This window comes from Gopherus evgoodei, chromosome 19, assembly GCF_007399415.2.
Source record: "Gopherus evgoodei ecotype Sinaloan lineage chromosome 19, rGopEvg1_v1.p, whole genome shotgun sequence".
Taxonomy (NCBI): Eukaryota; Metazoa; Chordata; order Testudines; family Testudinidae; genus Gopherus; species Gopherus evgoodei.
Window position 1 is genome coordinate 14,435,950 of NC_044340.1, and position 16,006 is coordinate 14,451,955.

At 51.0% G+C, this 16,006-nt stretch overlaps 1 protein-coding gene across 2 annotated transcripts in view; it reads right to left on the minus strand.

The window, feature by feature from the left end:
- GRIK4 (glutamate ionotropic receptor kainate type subunit 4) overlaps positions 1–16,006 on the minus strand; it is a 276,706-nt gene that overhangs the window by 81,718 nt on the left and 178,982 nt on the right. For both annotated transcript variants that reach the window (XM_030538143.1, XM_030538142.1), the window contains exon 7: positions 13,205–13,258. In XM_030538143.1, coding sequence (XP_030394003.1) covers positions 13,205–13,258 — 54 coding nt within the window. The remainder of the gene's footprint in view (positions 1–13,204; positions 13,259–16,006) is intronic.

The following is a 16,006-nucleotide window of genomic DNA, read 5'->3' on the forward strand; positions in this document are numbered from 1 at the left end:
TTTTTCCTGTGGGTTCATTCAGACATATTGGGTCATTTGAGTATTCTGGGAGTTGTAGTCTTAATGACTTTCAAAAGTAGGGTTTCTTGGGGTCATTACCTTTATTGACAGGTGGATCTCAAAAGTTCCAGAATTTCTAAGCAGAAGAGCACCCAAAACTTTCAATCCTCCTCCCAGATTCATCCAAACACTCCAGACCCCTTGACACCAAAAGCAAGCCTCTGGTGCAACTCCACTGAATTTAATGGAGTTGCACCCAGGATGAATTAGGTCCTTTTGTGTCTGTAGAACTGGGACTGGAAATAGGAGAAGAGGGACTGAGGTTTTTCAAACTCATTAAGGGATTTAGACACCCCCCATTAAAATGAATGGGAGTTGTGTCTCTAAATCTCTGAATCAGCCTGGAAAGTCCCAACCAGGATCTTTCCATCCGGCCCCAAGTCTGGAGAGAAGTCTCTCACTCTGACGGCACTGCAACATTTCTCCTTTGGACGGGGAACGGGAAGTCATGAGGCCACCGCCACATTAAACATATTATGGGAAACAAGTTAAATACTTCTCGAACCTCAGCAAAGTTCAGATCAGATTTATTCTACCAGCAAGGGGTACGGAGAGCTTCCTCCACAGGTCAACTCTTCTATAATTGCCCACAAGAAGTTTGCTTACACTCTCCTTGGAGATTGGATTGGAGGCACCAATGGTGTGATTGGATATATGGCAATCCTCATGTTCCTATGAATTCTAAGTGATGCTTTGGGCCATTTGTATTTTAACTAAGTTGTCATTCTTAATCTCAGTGGGTGAAATTCACCCCAGGGCTGAGTGCCTACCCAAGACCCTCCACACCATTTACACCCCTAACATAGGGAAAAGTTTAAATAGTATAAAGGGCCTTGTCAGGACCCTTTGCACCAAAATGAACTCCAGCCAAAGACACGAATTCGAGATTGCCTCTGCAACATTCAAATTTGGAAGGATGTTTATATCAGTTTGGCTCAGGCTCATCATTGTTTTTATTATTTGTATCACAGTAGAGCTAAGTTGCCCCAACTAAGATCAGGGCCCCATCATGCAAGGCGCCAGACAAATGCATAGTAAGATTCATCCCAAGGAGTTAGACACGACAGACAAAGAGTGGGAGGAGAAAGAGAGGCAGTGAGAGGTGAAATAACTTGCCCAAAGTCACGTAGCAGGTCAGTGGCAGAACCAGGAATAACAATTTAGTCTCTTCACTCCCAGTCAAGTACCCTAAGTCACTATACCACTGTAGGAGCCTTTAGGAGGCAGGCATGAGATAAACATAAGTGGAGGTCAAGTGATTTACAAACTAAAGCTGAAATTTTTTGAAGCTGTCTAGGGGACTTAGACACTAGATTCCCATTAATTTCTAACTGGGCATCCAAACCAATTAGGAAGCTTTGAAGATCTCACCCTTTATACAGAAGAATCTTTTCCCTTCACTGAAACCCCTCCCTCCCCCACAGATTTATGCCAGCTCTGACAGTGGAACAAAGCAGCAGTTATCAGGGCACAGCAGCACAACACAATACTGTCAAAGAACAAAACAACATACAAAGAATATACTGTCTGACTCCAGGCGCTACTAAAATTCCTTCACACCTTCCCTCTTGTACTAGTAATTTTAATAGTTTAAATTATTTCCATCTAATCTTCCTGATAAATATTTTGAAATTTAAATCCAGCCTCAGGTCCATATATCAGTTTTTTTAAAAGACCAAAACAACAACAACAAGCTACATGGAATTAATGAGCTACAAGGAATTAATTCCATCACAGGGTTTCAGAGACATCCAAAGCCTCTTGTGATCTGCTCTGGTGGTTTCAAATATTTCTAGGGCTAGGACATGCAATTATTTCCTTGCAATTCATGGTAGCTTATCTGCAATGCTCTAGCTACGCATCGTCCTTATTATTATTATAAATCAAATGCCAACATGTCTGCATTTTCTCTCCCCCCCCCCAAATAGTTATCAAGTCAAGTTTCTCTGCCAAACAGATTTTTTTAATTAGGAGTTTTAGTTGCTATGGACTAGACTGGGACTTAGCCAGCATATCCACAGAAGCACTCACGAAGGAGTAAGGCCCCCCTTCCCCTATATGCCCCTGCAAGACCTATATGGGTCTGGATGCACACAGATGCCTGCTTACTTTCTGCTCCTGGAACACATGGGTGGGGAGTGATGGGGAAAAGGAGGGGAATTTTATGTCCAGCCAGCCAGCCAGCGCACACAGGTAAGACAATGGAGTTGGCACCTGCTGTTGGGTCAGCAGCAACTAGTTACAAGAGGGAAGCTAAAGGGCGTGTGTGTGTGTGTGTGTGTGTGTGTGTGTGTGTGTGTGTGTGTGTGTGTGTGTGTGTGTGTGTCTCTCTCTCTCTCTCTCTCTCTCTCTCTCTCTCTCTGAGATGCTGTTGGGACCACTCCCAGGATTATGTGAAGCTGCCACAGATTCCAGCACAGGGGTCTGGCTCTACTCCCTGTTTTTTCTCTTTTTTACATTTACATGGTCACTTTTCATCTGAGAAGAAATCAAAGCACTTGGCAAAATTGTACATATGCAGAGAGCACCACGGAAATGCAGCCACCTCTGAGTGGATGGTGAAAATCCTAGCGGTGTATAACACCTCATAAGCTAGTGAGGGGAGGGTGCAATCCGGACAAGGCTACTGGAGAGGACTTCTACTTACAAAAAAAGAGTGCTTACTGAGAGCCTCAATGTTCATGGGCCAGCCCAGATGATGATTTTTAAGCCCCCCCTCCTCCCCTTTTGACAGGGTAGCCACAGACAATTTAAAATTTCCCGCCAGGCTGGGGTGGGATGAGTGGGGGAGTATGGTTCAAAAAGACAGGAATGGGACCAGGAATCAATAGAGACCTGGGTTCCAGTCCCAACATTAACACTGAGCTGCTAAGGAATCTTGGGTAACTCATTTCCCCTCAGCGTGCCTCAGTTTCCCCATCTGGAAAACAGGGATGACAACACCCTCCTTAGATATCTGTGGATGAAAAGCGCTACAGATAAACTCTTTTTCATTAGATTTATTCTGATTCCTGGCCGAGCATGGGGAAAATGTGGCCAAACGCCTCACGATGACAAGATGTTTGCCCCATGGTTGGCTGGGGAAAGCCAATAATGAATTCACAGGTACCCATAAGTTATTCTATAGGTATTCACTTCGGAGCCCTTCCATCTAGCCCTCAGCCTATATGTAAATGCACAAAGGGCTTGGAGATCCCTCTGCCGGAGGTTGGCATCTGCTTTCACATGCCAATCTTCCTCCCTGCTGAATTGACTAATTAGTAGAGTTTAAGCTCTGTGAATCACTGATCATCATATGTAGCAGCCAGCCTCCCTACTCTAGCCGCTCTGTGTGAAAGCCATCTAGTCCCAGCAGCCGGCCTCCATCCGGTGCCCCAGAGGAGAAAAGAAATAATATGGAGGTGCCTAACTGCCCATTGTCCAGGAAACACATGTTGTAACGGCTGTAATGAGCTTAATGGCCGAAGATACGCCCTCCAGTTCCTCCTGCCTGTGCATAACTCAGCCTCCAACCCCCACGTCCTCTCTCTTAGGTCTGATTATTTTCCCCAGCTCCCATTAGTTTCATATCTGTGCCTTTAACTACACGTACTGGCAGTCCCTTGTTTGGCAGGTTCGTACTCTGTTTAAACCGTCTTTCCGCCTGCTCTCCCAAAAAGCAGTTCACAGTGATTTTATCTTTTCTATTAGGCAGTGATTGCAAACCTCAGTAGGTTCATTAGCGGCTTGATAATCCCTCTAGATTTATTAGTTTAAATTGCTTGCTTCCATCTCTCATCCTCATTTAAATATTACTAATTTCCTTAAATATCTCTTCCATCTGCCCAGGTTTCGCTCAGCATCATCCTTCTTAATGATCCCTGTCAAAAATCTGGTCAGCTCTATGGAGAGCTGGTCTTTTTAACAAAGTGGAAAAATAAACTGGAGTAAATAGATACTCTTCTTGATTGATCTCAGGCAAGAGCGAATGGCTCTAGGATCCTCTTCTTTCTAAACTGGGTTAGAGAAACTGGCTTCAGTTGCAAACTTTAGCTACAGATCAAGAGCCAAAACCTGAACTGCCACTCATGCAAATTCAGAGGTGTTATTCATTTTTTGTATTGTGGTAGCCCTCAGGAACTCCAGTCAAGATCAGGACCCCATCGTGCTAGGTGCTGTACGGACACAGATAATTTGTTATTTGTATTATGGTAACATCTACAAGCCCCCGTCAAGCATCAGGGCCCAACTATGCTAGGGCACTAGGATTTGGGGGATGGCATTTTCTTCGGCAGTGACCGCGGCGGCTGGATCTTCGGCTGCCCCGGTCGCTGCTGGTATTTAGGCGGAGGGAGCTGGGGCAGGGGAGCACAGGGAGGGCCGCCTGCAGCAAGTAAGTGTGTGTGTGGAACTCCCTTCCCCAGCTCACCCCTGCCCCGCGTCCTCCCTGAGCATGCTGTCACCGCTTCACTTCTCCCGCCTCCCAGGCTTGTGGCGCCTAAGCTGATTGGTGCCACAAGCCTGGGAGGTGGGAGAAGTGAAGCAGCGATGGCGTGCTCAGGGTGGCGGCAAGGCAAGGGTGAGCTGGGGCAGCGGGGTGCCTCAGGGCGGAGGTCTGACGTGGGGGGGGTGGCGCCTCAGGGCAGGGGCTCGGGGATGGGGGAGGGCACAAGGTGGAAGTTTCACCTAGGGCATGAAACATCCTTGCACTGGCCCTGACTACTGATAAAAGACTAAGTGACAATCCCAGAGCTTGGGAACCAGATGTGCTGATACCAATTGGCATTAGAAGCCAAGTACAATGGTAGTCAGTAGGGACCAGGAACCAAATGATACCAACAGGGATTAAGAGCCAGCCATACTGATGCTCAAGAACACTGGGAACTAACTGAACCTGGTCCCAAGTAGGCCTAAGAACCAACTGGGGTGTGGGGACTGATAGTTGCCGGGTTTGAGAAACAATTAAAAAAGACGGTTACTCACCTTTGTAACTGTTGTTCTTCGAGATGTGTTGCTCATATCCATTCCAGTTAGGTGTACGCGCCGCGCGTGCACATTCGTCGGAACACTTTTACCCTAGCAACTCAGTGGGCCGGCAGGTCGCCCCCTAGAGTGGCGCCACCATGGCGCTCCATATATACTCCTGCCGGCCCACCCGCTCCTCAGTTCCTTCTTGCCGGCTACTCCGACAGTGGGGAAGGAGGGCGGGTGCGGAATGGATATGAGCAACACATCTCGAAGAACAACAGTTACAAAGGTGAGTAACCGTCTTTTCTTCTTCGAGTGATTGCTCATATCCATTCCAGTTAGGTGAATCCCAAGCCTTACAAAGGCGGTGGGGTCGGAGTGAAATGTGGCAGAATAAAACTGCCGAGCCAGAGGCTACAGCCTCTCTTGACTGCTGAACCAGGGCATACTGCGAAGCAAAGGTAAGGACCGAGGACCAATGGAGCTTCGCAACAGGTCTCGTGGGTAGAAACACGAGCCAGCAAGGCGGCAGATGAAGCCTGAGCCCTGGTAGAATGCACGGTGATGTGGCTTGGGGAAAAATGAGCCAAATCATAACAAGTGGGGATGTCCGCCATCACCCAAGATGAGATCCTCTGAGAGGAAAACAAGCAAGCAAGCCCTCCCTTTGGCCCGCTACCGGGGCAGAGCTGGGGCACCTTAGGAAATGATTCTGTCAGCACAATATAATGCGAGCACTCCACAGATGTCCAAGGAGTGCAACGGTTATGCCCATTGCGTTGAGCTGTGGGTAACATGAAAGGCCAAAACACCTTAGGGAGGAAAGCCGGGTGCGGTCATAACTGCACCTTGTCTTTGTGGAACCTTCGTAAGAGCTCTGATCTCAGAGACCCGTCTGGCCAAGACTAGGTTGAGGCCCCAGGGCGGGGCTGGGCGGCGCACCCGAGGGTGCAAGCGCTCCAAGCCCTTGAGGGACCTCGAACCCATAGAGCGTGGGACACTGAACGTCCATCTTAGCCTGCTGGAAGGTAGGGATGGCTGCTGAGAGTATCCTCAGCGATGATACCGCCAGATCCTGCCGCTGAAGGCCAGAGGCAGGCCAAATAGAGGGGATCGAGACCTCAGCAGGAGCAAGATCGAGCGTACTGCAGCTGTAAAGGAAACGCTTCCACCTGGCTCGGTACGTTGACCAGGTGGAAGGCTGCCTGTCACCCCGACTCAGGTACGCAGGAGCCACCGTGAGGCGAAGAGGCTGCAGGTCCGAGTGACGAAGCCTGTCATTGCCCTGAGTGATGAGGTCTGGGCTGACAGGCCGAGCAACGTGGTATGTCAGTGCTGCCTGGACCACTCTGGAGTGATCATGATGATACACGCTCCGCCCCTGCGGAATTTGAGCAGGACGTAACGAACCAGTGGGAACAGCGGGAAGGCATAATGCAGTTGGCCGTTCCACGGCATCAGGAATGCGTCCAAGATCGATTCCGAGGAGAGACCTTGGAAGGAGCAGAACACCTGGCATTTCCTGCACTCGCGGTGAGCGAACAGGTCTGTGTGAGGAACCATTTCCACTTCCGGAAAGCGGGACGCCTCACATGGGGCAGAGTGATGACTCGTAAGACAGGAAAGACCTGCTGAGTCAAAGAGATAAGACGTTCCGAACGCCTGGGAGAAAGGACGTCGCCAGCTCCATCGAGTGGGCCATGCAAAAGACCCGGAAATGGATGGCCTCCTGACAAAAAAGGGGGGGAGGACTATGTCCCCCCTGAATACTTATGAAGCACCTGGCCATTGTGTTGGCTGTAAACACCGAGATACAACGGCCTCGCAGCTGCCGCTGGAACCCCTGGCATGCCAGGCGGACTACTCTCATTTTTGGGGCATTAATGAGGAATGCCAGCTCCCTAGAAGACCGAAGGCCTTAAGCTCGGAGGTGACCATGAGCACTCGAGCAGAGAGATGATGCGTCCGCCGTCAGGGGCAGTGAGGGCTGGGGCGGATGAAACCGCATCCTGTCCACACCAAGGAGGGAGTTAGCCACCACTCTAGGGAGCCTAAGGCGTTCGAGGGAACGGTGACTACCATGACCATTGGCTCCCTGTCCAAGCGGTACGCCGAGGTGGGCCGGACTTGGAGAGGACGGAGGCGGAGCTTGGCGTGTTTGGTTACAAACTTGCGGGCAACCATGGACCCAGGAGACTGAGACAAGAACGAGCTGAGGTCGTTGGGAAAGCCTTCAGACCTCAGATGATTGATGCCATCGCCTAAAACCGCAGTTGTGATAAGCAGGCTCCGGCTAGGTAGGAGACCAAGATAGCCCCTAGGAAGCCCAACCTCTGCGTGGGAACCAGAGTGGATTGCTCTATAGTAATCATCAGGCCTTGATCTGTGAATAAGACCGTGACGATGCCCACGGGCTGAGTGGTTTGTGTGTCAGAGTCTCCCCGGATAAGCGAATCGTCCCAATACGGAAAAACGCATATCCGACATAGCTACGGTAGGCGGCGACCATGGCTGTAAACCGGGAGTATTCACCGCTGGCTATAAAGCGGAGGCATCTCCCGTGCGGAGGGAAGATGGCATTGCGAAAGTACGCGTCCTTCCTATCCAGGGCGGCATAGTAGCCCCCAGGAGGCAAGGATGGAATAATGGTTCCCAGGGATACCATGCAGAACTTCAACCTTATCCTAAACCGGTTGAGTCCATGCAGGACCAGGGAGGTCTGAGACCTGTGTTCGAGTGGGGGACTAGGGCATAACGGGAGTAAAACCCCTAGCCCCTTTCGTCCGCTGAAGGGGGACAGGGCTGGAGCAATTTAAAGGTGGTACCTATGCTCCATCGTGCGCAGGACCCAGCGATCTAAAAGTAACTGGGGCCATGCCAGGAGAAAGCGGGATCGGGATCCCGTCCTGCGACTGGTACACCGCCCTCCGGCGAACCTTGGAAGGTCCGTCTTTGGTCCCAGTGGTAATTGCGAGGGACCTTGACTTTGGCTTTTTAGGGGGCCTGACGTTTGTCTGCGACCACCTTGGCCTTGCCGTTTTCCAGAGTTCTGCCTCTGGCTAGGCACAGAGTATGGCGGCTGGGGCCATAAAGGCCTGCGTTTGGTCGCAGGCGTATACATGCTGAGACGCATTAGGACCCTATTGTCCAGCAGGCTTCGCAGTCTGGGGCTGTCTCTGCCGCGAAGATGCCTTTACCAACAAAGGGTAAATTCTTTCCCCCGTCCTCCAAGACGGCAGCGAACTCTAGGTGGGAGGTTCGAGGGAGAAACTCCTCCACCCAGGTGCTATAATTATCGCAGCTAAGCAAGGCTTGTTGCTTTGCTACCCAGAGGCGCAGGGCCCCTGCAGAGTACACCTTGCATTCGCCAAGGCTCTTTCTGCTTCGGGGCTGGCGCCCGCTGGCCATCATATCAGGATCGTGGTCCTGAGCATAAAATCTGCGCATATGGGATGACACGGATGCGTGTCCGGATGGCCATGGAGGTACTAAAAGAAGGCACGGGCCGAGTCTCTGACTCACTCGGACCTTGCCCAACTCGGCACCGGGGACCGGCATCGGGAGGCGTATCGGTACCTGGAACGAGATCCAGACCCGCAACCAGAACGGTGTCGGGAGGTCGACCGAGATCTCGAGGCTCGGAGAAGAGCTACAGGAGTCAAGGTACCTGCCCCGGTGCCAGATGTCGGAACGGTGCCGATAGCGGGTCGGCGAACGGGATACCGACCGGTGCAGCGAGTGTGACCAGTACCGAGGAAAACAGTACCGGGACTGCCAGTGGTGTCCGGCGTGCCGACAGGACTTGGAGTGTCTGCGGGACCGTGATCATGGATGGTGCCGCTCTGCTGTACTGACAGGGGACAGTCCCTTGAAGAGACTGTATTACCCGTACCGGCGGTGCCCGGGTCAGGCAGCACTGACTCTGTCATGGCACTGAGAGCCCTCGCCGTTGGTAACATCTCCGGCGTGCAGGGAACAGCAGGCTCAACCACAGTGCGTACTGGGGAGCTGTCAGGCACCGGATTCGACGGCCCTCATGGGGCCGGGATCCATGGTACCGAGGTCATCAGAGCTTCGGTAGGTGCCGGTGCCGGGAGAACCGAGTTAGATAAGCCGTCTGGCTGTGGTGCCGTCAGCACTGAAGCAGCGGGAGTAATACGCTCAACCACGGCGCGTGCCGGGGAGCCGTCGGGCACCGGATTCGATAGCCCTTGTGGGACTGGAATCGACGGTGCCGATGTTGTCGGTGCCTCAGAGGCTTTGGTTGGCATGGAAGCAGCCGGAACAGGAGCTCAACCACGGCGCGTGCCGGGGAGCCGTCAGGCACCGGATTCTACGGCCCTTGCGGGACCGGGATCGACGGTGCCGACGTCATCGGTGCCGCAGCAGGTGTCGGTGCCGGGCGATCCGACTTAGACTAGCCCTCTGGCCGCGGTGCCGTTGGCACGGAAGCAGCCGGAGCATTAGCTCGACCACGGCGCGTGCCGGGGAGCCGTCAGGCACCGGATACTACGGCCCTTGCGGGACCGGGATCGACGGTGCCGACGCCATCGGTGCCGCAGCAGGTGTCGGTGCCGGGCGATCCGACGTAGACGAGCCCTCTGGCTGCGGTGCCGCTGGCACGGAAGCAGCAGGAGCAATACGCTCAACCACGGCGCGTGCCGGGGAGCCGTCAGGCACCGGATTCTACGGCCCTTGTGGGACCGGGATCGACGGTGACGACGTCATCGGTGCCGTAGCAGGCGTCAGCGCCGGGCGATCCGACTAGACGAGCTCTCTGGCTGCGGTGCCGCTGGCACGGAAGCAGCAGGAGCAATACGCTCAACCACGGCGCGTGCCGGGGAGCCGTCAGGCACCGGATTCTACGGCCCTTATGGGACCGGGATCGACGGTGACGACGTCATCGGTGCCGTAGCAGGTGTCAGCGCCGGGCGATCCGACTAGACGAGCTCTCTGGCTGCGGTGCCGCTGGCACGGAAGCAGCAGGAGCAATACGCTCAACCACGGCGCGTGCCGGGGAGCCGTCAGGCACCGGATTCTACGGCCCTCGTGGGACCGGGATCGACGGTGCCGACGTCGTCGGTGCCGGGCGAGCCATCTTAGACGAGCTGTCTAGCTGTGGTGCAGCTGGCACAGAAGCAGCAGGAGCAGTAAGCTCTACCACGGCGCGAGCCGGGGAGCTGCCAGGCACCGGATTCCCTGGTCCTGGGGGACTGGAATCGACGGAGCCGAAGTCATCGGTGCCTCTGCAGGTGACGGTGCCGGATAACGCAACTGAGGCGAGCTCTCTGGCTGCGATGCAGGTGGCACGGAAGTAGCGGGAGCAGGGGGCTCAACCACGGCGCGTGCCGGGGAGCCGCCAGGCACCAGCAGGAATCGTAGATTCTCTCGACCTCGGAAGAAGGGAGCGGTGCCGAGTCGACATCGGTGCCGGCGACGGTCGGTGCCGAAAGGCCTTGGTGGTACCGGCGGGGTCCGGTGCCGAGGAGGCGCTTCTGCCCGCCGCTTGAACATCGCTCCACGCCCAAGGTGGAGGGGCAAGTGAAAGTCCCGCACCTTTTTGTTCTCGGCTTAAAAGCCTTGCAAATGGGGCACTTATCTGTCAAGTGTGATTCCCTGAGGCACTTCAAACAGGAGTCATGTAGATCTCTCTTCGGCCGCGGCTTCTGGCAAGCCGGGCCCCTTTTTAAAACCCGGTGAGCCATGCATGGCTCCGGCACTGGGCTCATGGAAGGGGCTACTTCCTGAACCCCGCTAACTAAAACTAACCATACAAATATATATATAAAAGTGTTATAACTGCATAATTATATACGAGAAAACGAGTAGCTAGGGAAGTGGAGGTCAGCTAAGCCGCGCTCCACTGTTCCAACGACCGACACGGGCGGTAAGAAGGAACTGAGGAGCGGGTGGGCCGGCAGGAGTATATATGGAGCGCCATGGTGGCGCCACTCTAGGGGGCGACCTGCCGGCCCACTGAGTTGCTAGGGTAAAAGTTTTCCGACGAATGTGCACGCGCGGCGCGTACACCTAACTGGAATGGATATGAGCAATCACTCGAAGAAGAACAGCCATTGCTGGGATTGGAGACCTATAGGAATGGCAATTCTTGGGATGGGGACACCATTATAACAACTTGTTTGGATTAGGGACTAAGGGGAACAGTCATGAGCCGGGACTGTCTCTCGTTGCATGTATGTACAGCACCTGATCTTCTTTGAGTCATCTCGGAGTGATGGTACATAAAAGAATGCTCACTGGAAGGAGGAACGCTTGGACTAGAAACCACAATATGGAACCACCACCACCTGAATACAGAGTAACCTGGCATTTGAAGATCCTAGCAGCTTGGACTTTGTGCTCAAGATTTAGGTTACCAGCTGAGCTCTAGAAGGGCTTCTTTACTACTCATGCAGTTGCCAGTCATTTATATTGAATTAATTAGGACTAGGACCAAATGGACTAGTCCACTGTGGAATGGTATTGACTACAGTTAGGAATGATGGAGTGGGCTCTGAGCATGAACTGGAATGATATCAGCACAGGGAGGGAGACTGTGTGTGGAATGTTTCTCTTTCTGACACCTCCTTTCACACTCCAGCTCTTCACACCATTTCCCCTCCTCGCTCTCAGTTTTGTCACCCATCCGTTTCGTTCTCCCTCTCCTACGTTTGGATCATCCTTCCTACACACTTGGCTCCGTCTGCTTCCGTCTGTCTCCCACCCAAATACATAGACACACAGCATGCTTCAGCTCTCGGCTTTCCTGGCACGCAGGCATAAATATTCATAGAAATTATAGAATCAGAGAATCACATGGGCTGGAAGCACCTCCAGTTAATCATCTGGTCCATCCCCCTGCATCAAGGCAGGATAGATTTCATTATCCCTAAACCATCCCTACTTGATAGGTGTCTGGGCTCATCTGAGCTATCCCTCACCTTGTTTGGTGGCTTGTTTTCAAGACCAGCTGGATGGCAGAGCCTTTTAGCCTGGCTTCCCCACTGCTTTTACTTAAGCCCACTGCCTCTTGTTTAGCACAGAACATGGCAATCTAGCCACATGATGCCCATTAGTGATAACAGGAGCTATAAGGTTAAATCCAATCAGCCACATTACAAAATATACTCCCTCCACTTGTTGCATTCACACAATCCCCTTCTCCTTGTCTCACACATGCACTCCATCTCCCTCACCCCCAATGCACACAGTCACTCCCCCTTGTGACACACAGACATGTCTCATATCCCTGTCTGTGTGCGACTCTGCAGCCCTCTCTCTGGCTACTACAACAGCCTGCTCCCCTTTCACCCAAACTAGATCTTCATGTGGTGCAAACCAGGGTGGCTATACGGATCTGCGCTGATTTCCCCAGCTGAGACTCCAACCCATTTTGTTACAGAGTATTTCTGCCTCAGGAAAACATGATCGGTTTGGTCTGGTTTTTTTAGATTCACCATCTTGTTTTTTAGAATTTAATTTCCATCCTTGAGACTCAGAGGGGCCAGTGGAAAGTTTCTTTAAGGAATGGCTTAACTTTCAGCTCTTGGTTTATGCTACCAAAGCCTGTGGCTGCATTTAAAGCTTGCAGCCTTTACTCACACAAGCAGTCCTTGTTCATGCAAGTAGTCACACTGGGTAAGCAGGTGTTGCAGGATCAGTCGCTTAGAATCTCATCCAAAGCCCATTGAAATGAGTGCAAAGACTCCCATTGTCTTCTAAGGCTTTGGATCAGGTCCTTCGAGTAAGGCCTAAGTTATAAATGAAGCTTTTACCTATCCCTAACACCTCTTTATCCTGGCTCATCCAGGGAAGGAAGGATGGCCTTGTGGTTAGAGCCCAGCTTTCCCTATCGGGACATCAGGTGTCTCTCTTACTGGTTCTAAAGAGTGGTACGTCTCAGGATATGGCGTGTGAGAACCCCCTTAGTGTTTGTGTCTGTTTCCCATTCTACAGAATCAGTGCCACTGGTGGATTAAGCCTTTTTCACCGCACATGTGTCAAAGCGAGGTCTTGTCATTTGAAGTTTGGGTTACTGGAAGGATCCTAGATCTCGCCAGCACCTCTCCCCAACTTTATAAATCCTCCTACATCCCCCTGAGTGTGTGGTTCCACCAACCACCACCAAGACAGGGCAGATCTCCTGCCATTAACATGACACTACATGCAGGGGAGAGGAGCTGAGAAAACGTCTTACCAGATTAGTGAAGATATATGTGTAATAGGCTGACGCCATTCCCAGTTCAGCTGCCTGTGAAGGAGAGGAAAGGAGATTAGGCTAGAGAGTGACAATCTTCCATCTCAGCAGCAGTACTGGGGGAGCCTGTATCAGATTTGCTTTTCATATCTGTCACTTTGCATGAAGGACTCTGCTTGTCCTTTTAAAAGCCATAAAAGGTAGCACCCAGGATCATAGTTTGGCCTATTAAAGTAAAGACAGGGGATCTGCTTTTTCAGAGGTGCTAAGCCATTGCACCTCCCACTGAAGTTAATGGAAGCTGCAGGTTATTATACATTATTACTTAGTTCTATTTCAGTTGTGCCTATGGACCAAAACTGGCCCCACTGTACAAACAAATAACCCAAAGATTCATTGATTTTTTAAAATCCCAGATCATTGTGATCATCTAATTCAATCTTGTGCATGATGAAGGACAGAGGATTCCTCCCTACATCCAGCTCTAATCCAGGATTTAGACAATTCATCACAGGTGAATAAAGACAAAGGGAACTGGGACAGAAGACATAACAATCGAAACGGGGCTATTTGCATAAATTACTAGCAACAATGGTTTTAACAGTCCCCGGTTGCCAGATGACGTGCTGAAGATCCAACCCAGAGTGTGGTCTTTACAAGATTCAATTCTAATGTCAGGCCTGGTCTACACACAGATTTGGTACCCGTGTAACTATGTTGGTTAGGGAGGTGAGTTTTTTAAAAAATCAATATATTTCTACTGCTACAACCCCTAGTGTAGACACAGTTATACCAGTATAAAAGGTGTCTTATACCAGTACAGAGTATTTCCCTCCCCATATGGAATCGAATTTTTATACTGGCATTATTGTGTCCACACTAGGTGGGATTGCATGAGGTTAGCTATATCAGTAGAATTAAAGCAGTACTATTTGTGTGCACAGACAATCTGTAAGGGAAGGAATACACAGCAATGTCTTGTTGGGTAAAGTAAAGAGACACAGCTGAAAAATAATTCTGCATGGCAATTTTCATCCTCTTGTATCAGGTGGCTTGGCACCCCCGCCAGTTTCACTCCTCTTCCAGTTTCAATTAAATTCATTGTTTGTTTTGCCCTGTAATGAACCAACCATTAAATATGCTCAGATTTGCAATGTGCAAATCATCCCGAATGATTTTCGGGGAGTTCCTCCACTTCCCTTCTTTTCTCTGCCCCCCACCTGGAGGCTGTTGGTGTCAGGAAGTGGGGGGATGAAACAAATACAGATGTGGTAGCGCTCCTGGCCTGATTAACCAGCAGTAGGTAAAGATTCAAAGCAAGGCAGACAATGCTGCTCCCCGCAAACATCCTGTCTTCACAATGGAGGAGTCCTCACTGCTTTTCCCCTTTCTCAGTCAGATGCCTGTGATCAAAGAAACATAGCGATGTAGGGCTGGAAGGGACCTCAAGAGATCATCTAGCGTACCTCGCTGAGCTAAAGCAGGATTAAGTATACCTAACACCCTTCCTGACATGTGTTTGTCTCATGTGTACTTAAAAACCTGCAGTGAGGAGAGATTCCACAACCTCCCTGGGAAACCTATTCCAGAGCTTAACTACCCTTAGAATTAGAAAGTTTTTCCTACTATCCAATATAAATCTTCCTTGCTGCAGATCATGCCGATTACATCTTGTCCTACTCTCAGTGGACCTGGAGAACAAGTAATCACTATCCTCTTTATAAAGCCCTTAACTTATTTGAAGACCATTATGATGTCCCTCATGCAGCCTTCTCTTCTCTAAACGAAACATGCCCAGTTCTTTCAACCTTTCCTTGCAGGTCATGTTTTCTAACCGTCTTATCGTTTTTATTGATCTTTATGAACATAACAAATCTACAGCCTCCACTGATGCACGAACAGCTGGCGTGATGCATCCTCTGCAGGGAAAATGAAAAGGAGATTTTGTAGCCTGGAAGCTATTTGCTGGGACCCTTTGCTGATAAGCTGAAAGCTGGAAAATGAAGTACAAAAAGACGGGGGCAAGGAGGGGAAAGCAGAGGAACTTTAACATTAACACCACTTAGGACTTATGCACAACATGTTAAGATAAGAGCCTCAAAATACTCTGGACTACCTCTACTCCCCCAACATTGACATATCATTGACTTCAGTGGGAGCAGAATTTGGCGAAGGCTGAGTGCTTTAAAAATCCCATTCCAAGAACTAGGAAGTGCTTTACAGACACCTCTGTGACACAGACAGGAGCACTGCCAGCTTTTCTGGCGCCCTAGGTGCTGGAAGTTCCCACCCCCAAAATGGCATCCCTGACAGAGGCGGCGGATGGTCCCGCCCCCAAAATACCACCGACGACCGGGGCGGCCGCCGTCCCCCAAACGCAGTCGCCTAATGGGTTGCACTGGCCCTGGACACAGATCAATAGGACAGCGGTATCGCCTGTCTTTTACAGATGTGGAAAGGGAGACCATGAGAACATAACTTGCCTAAGAACACAGAGCAAGTTAATGACAGAGGGAAACTAGATCCTCCAGATCATCAGGCAATGTGCTCTGACCACTGCCTTCCACCACCAGACCACAGTGCCTTTCATCTTCTGACCGCTGCACAACACAGTTTTCATATCTAGAGAGAGCAGCAATTTCTGCTCTCCCTGTGACCTACTCTGAAATCAGGAAGTGTTATTTCAAGGGAAGACAATCAAAGAAAGCAACAGGCCTTCTCCTTTCCTCCATTGATCTCATTCATTTAACATACCTATTTGCAAAGCTGCGACAGGCTGGCTATATAAGAAGCAATCATGTG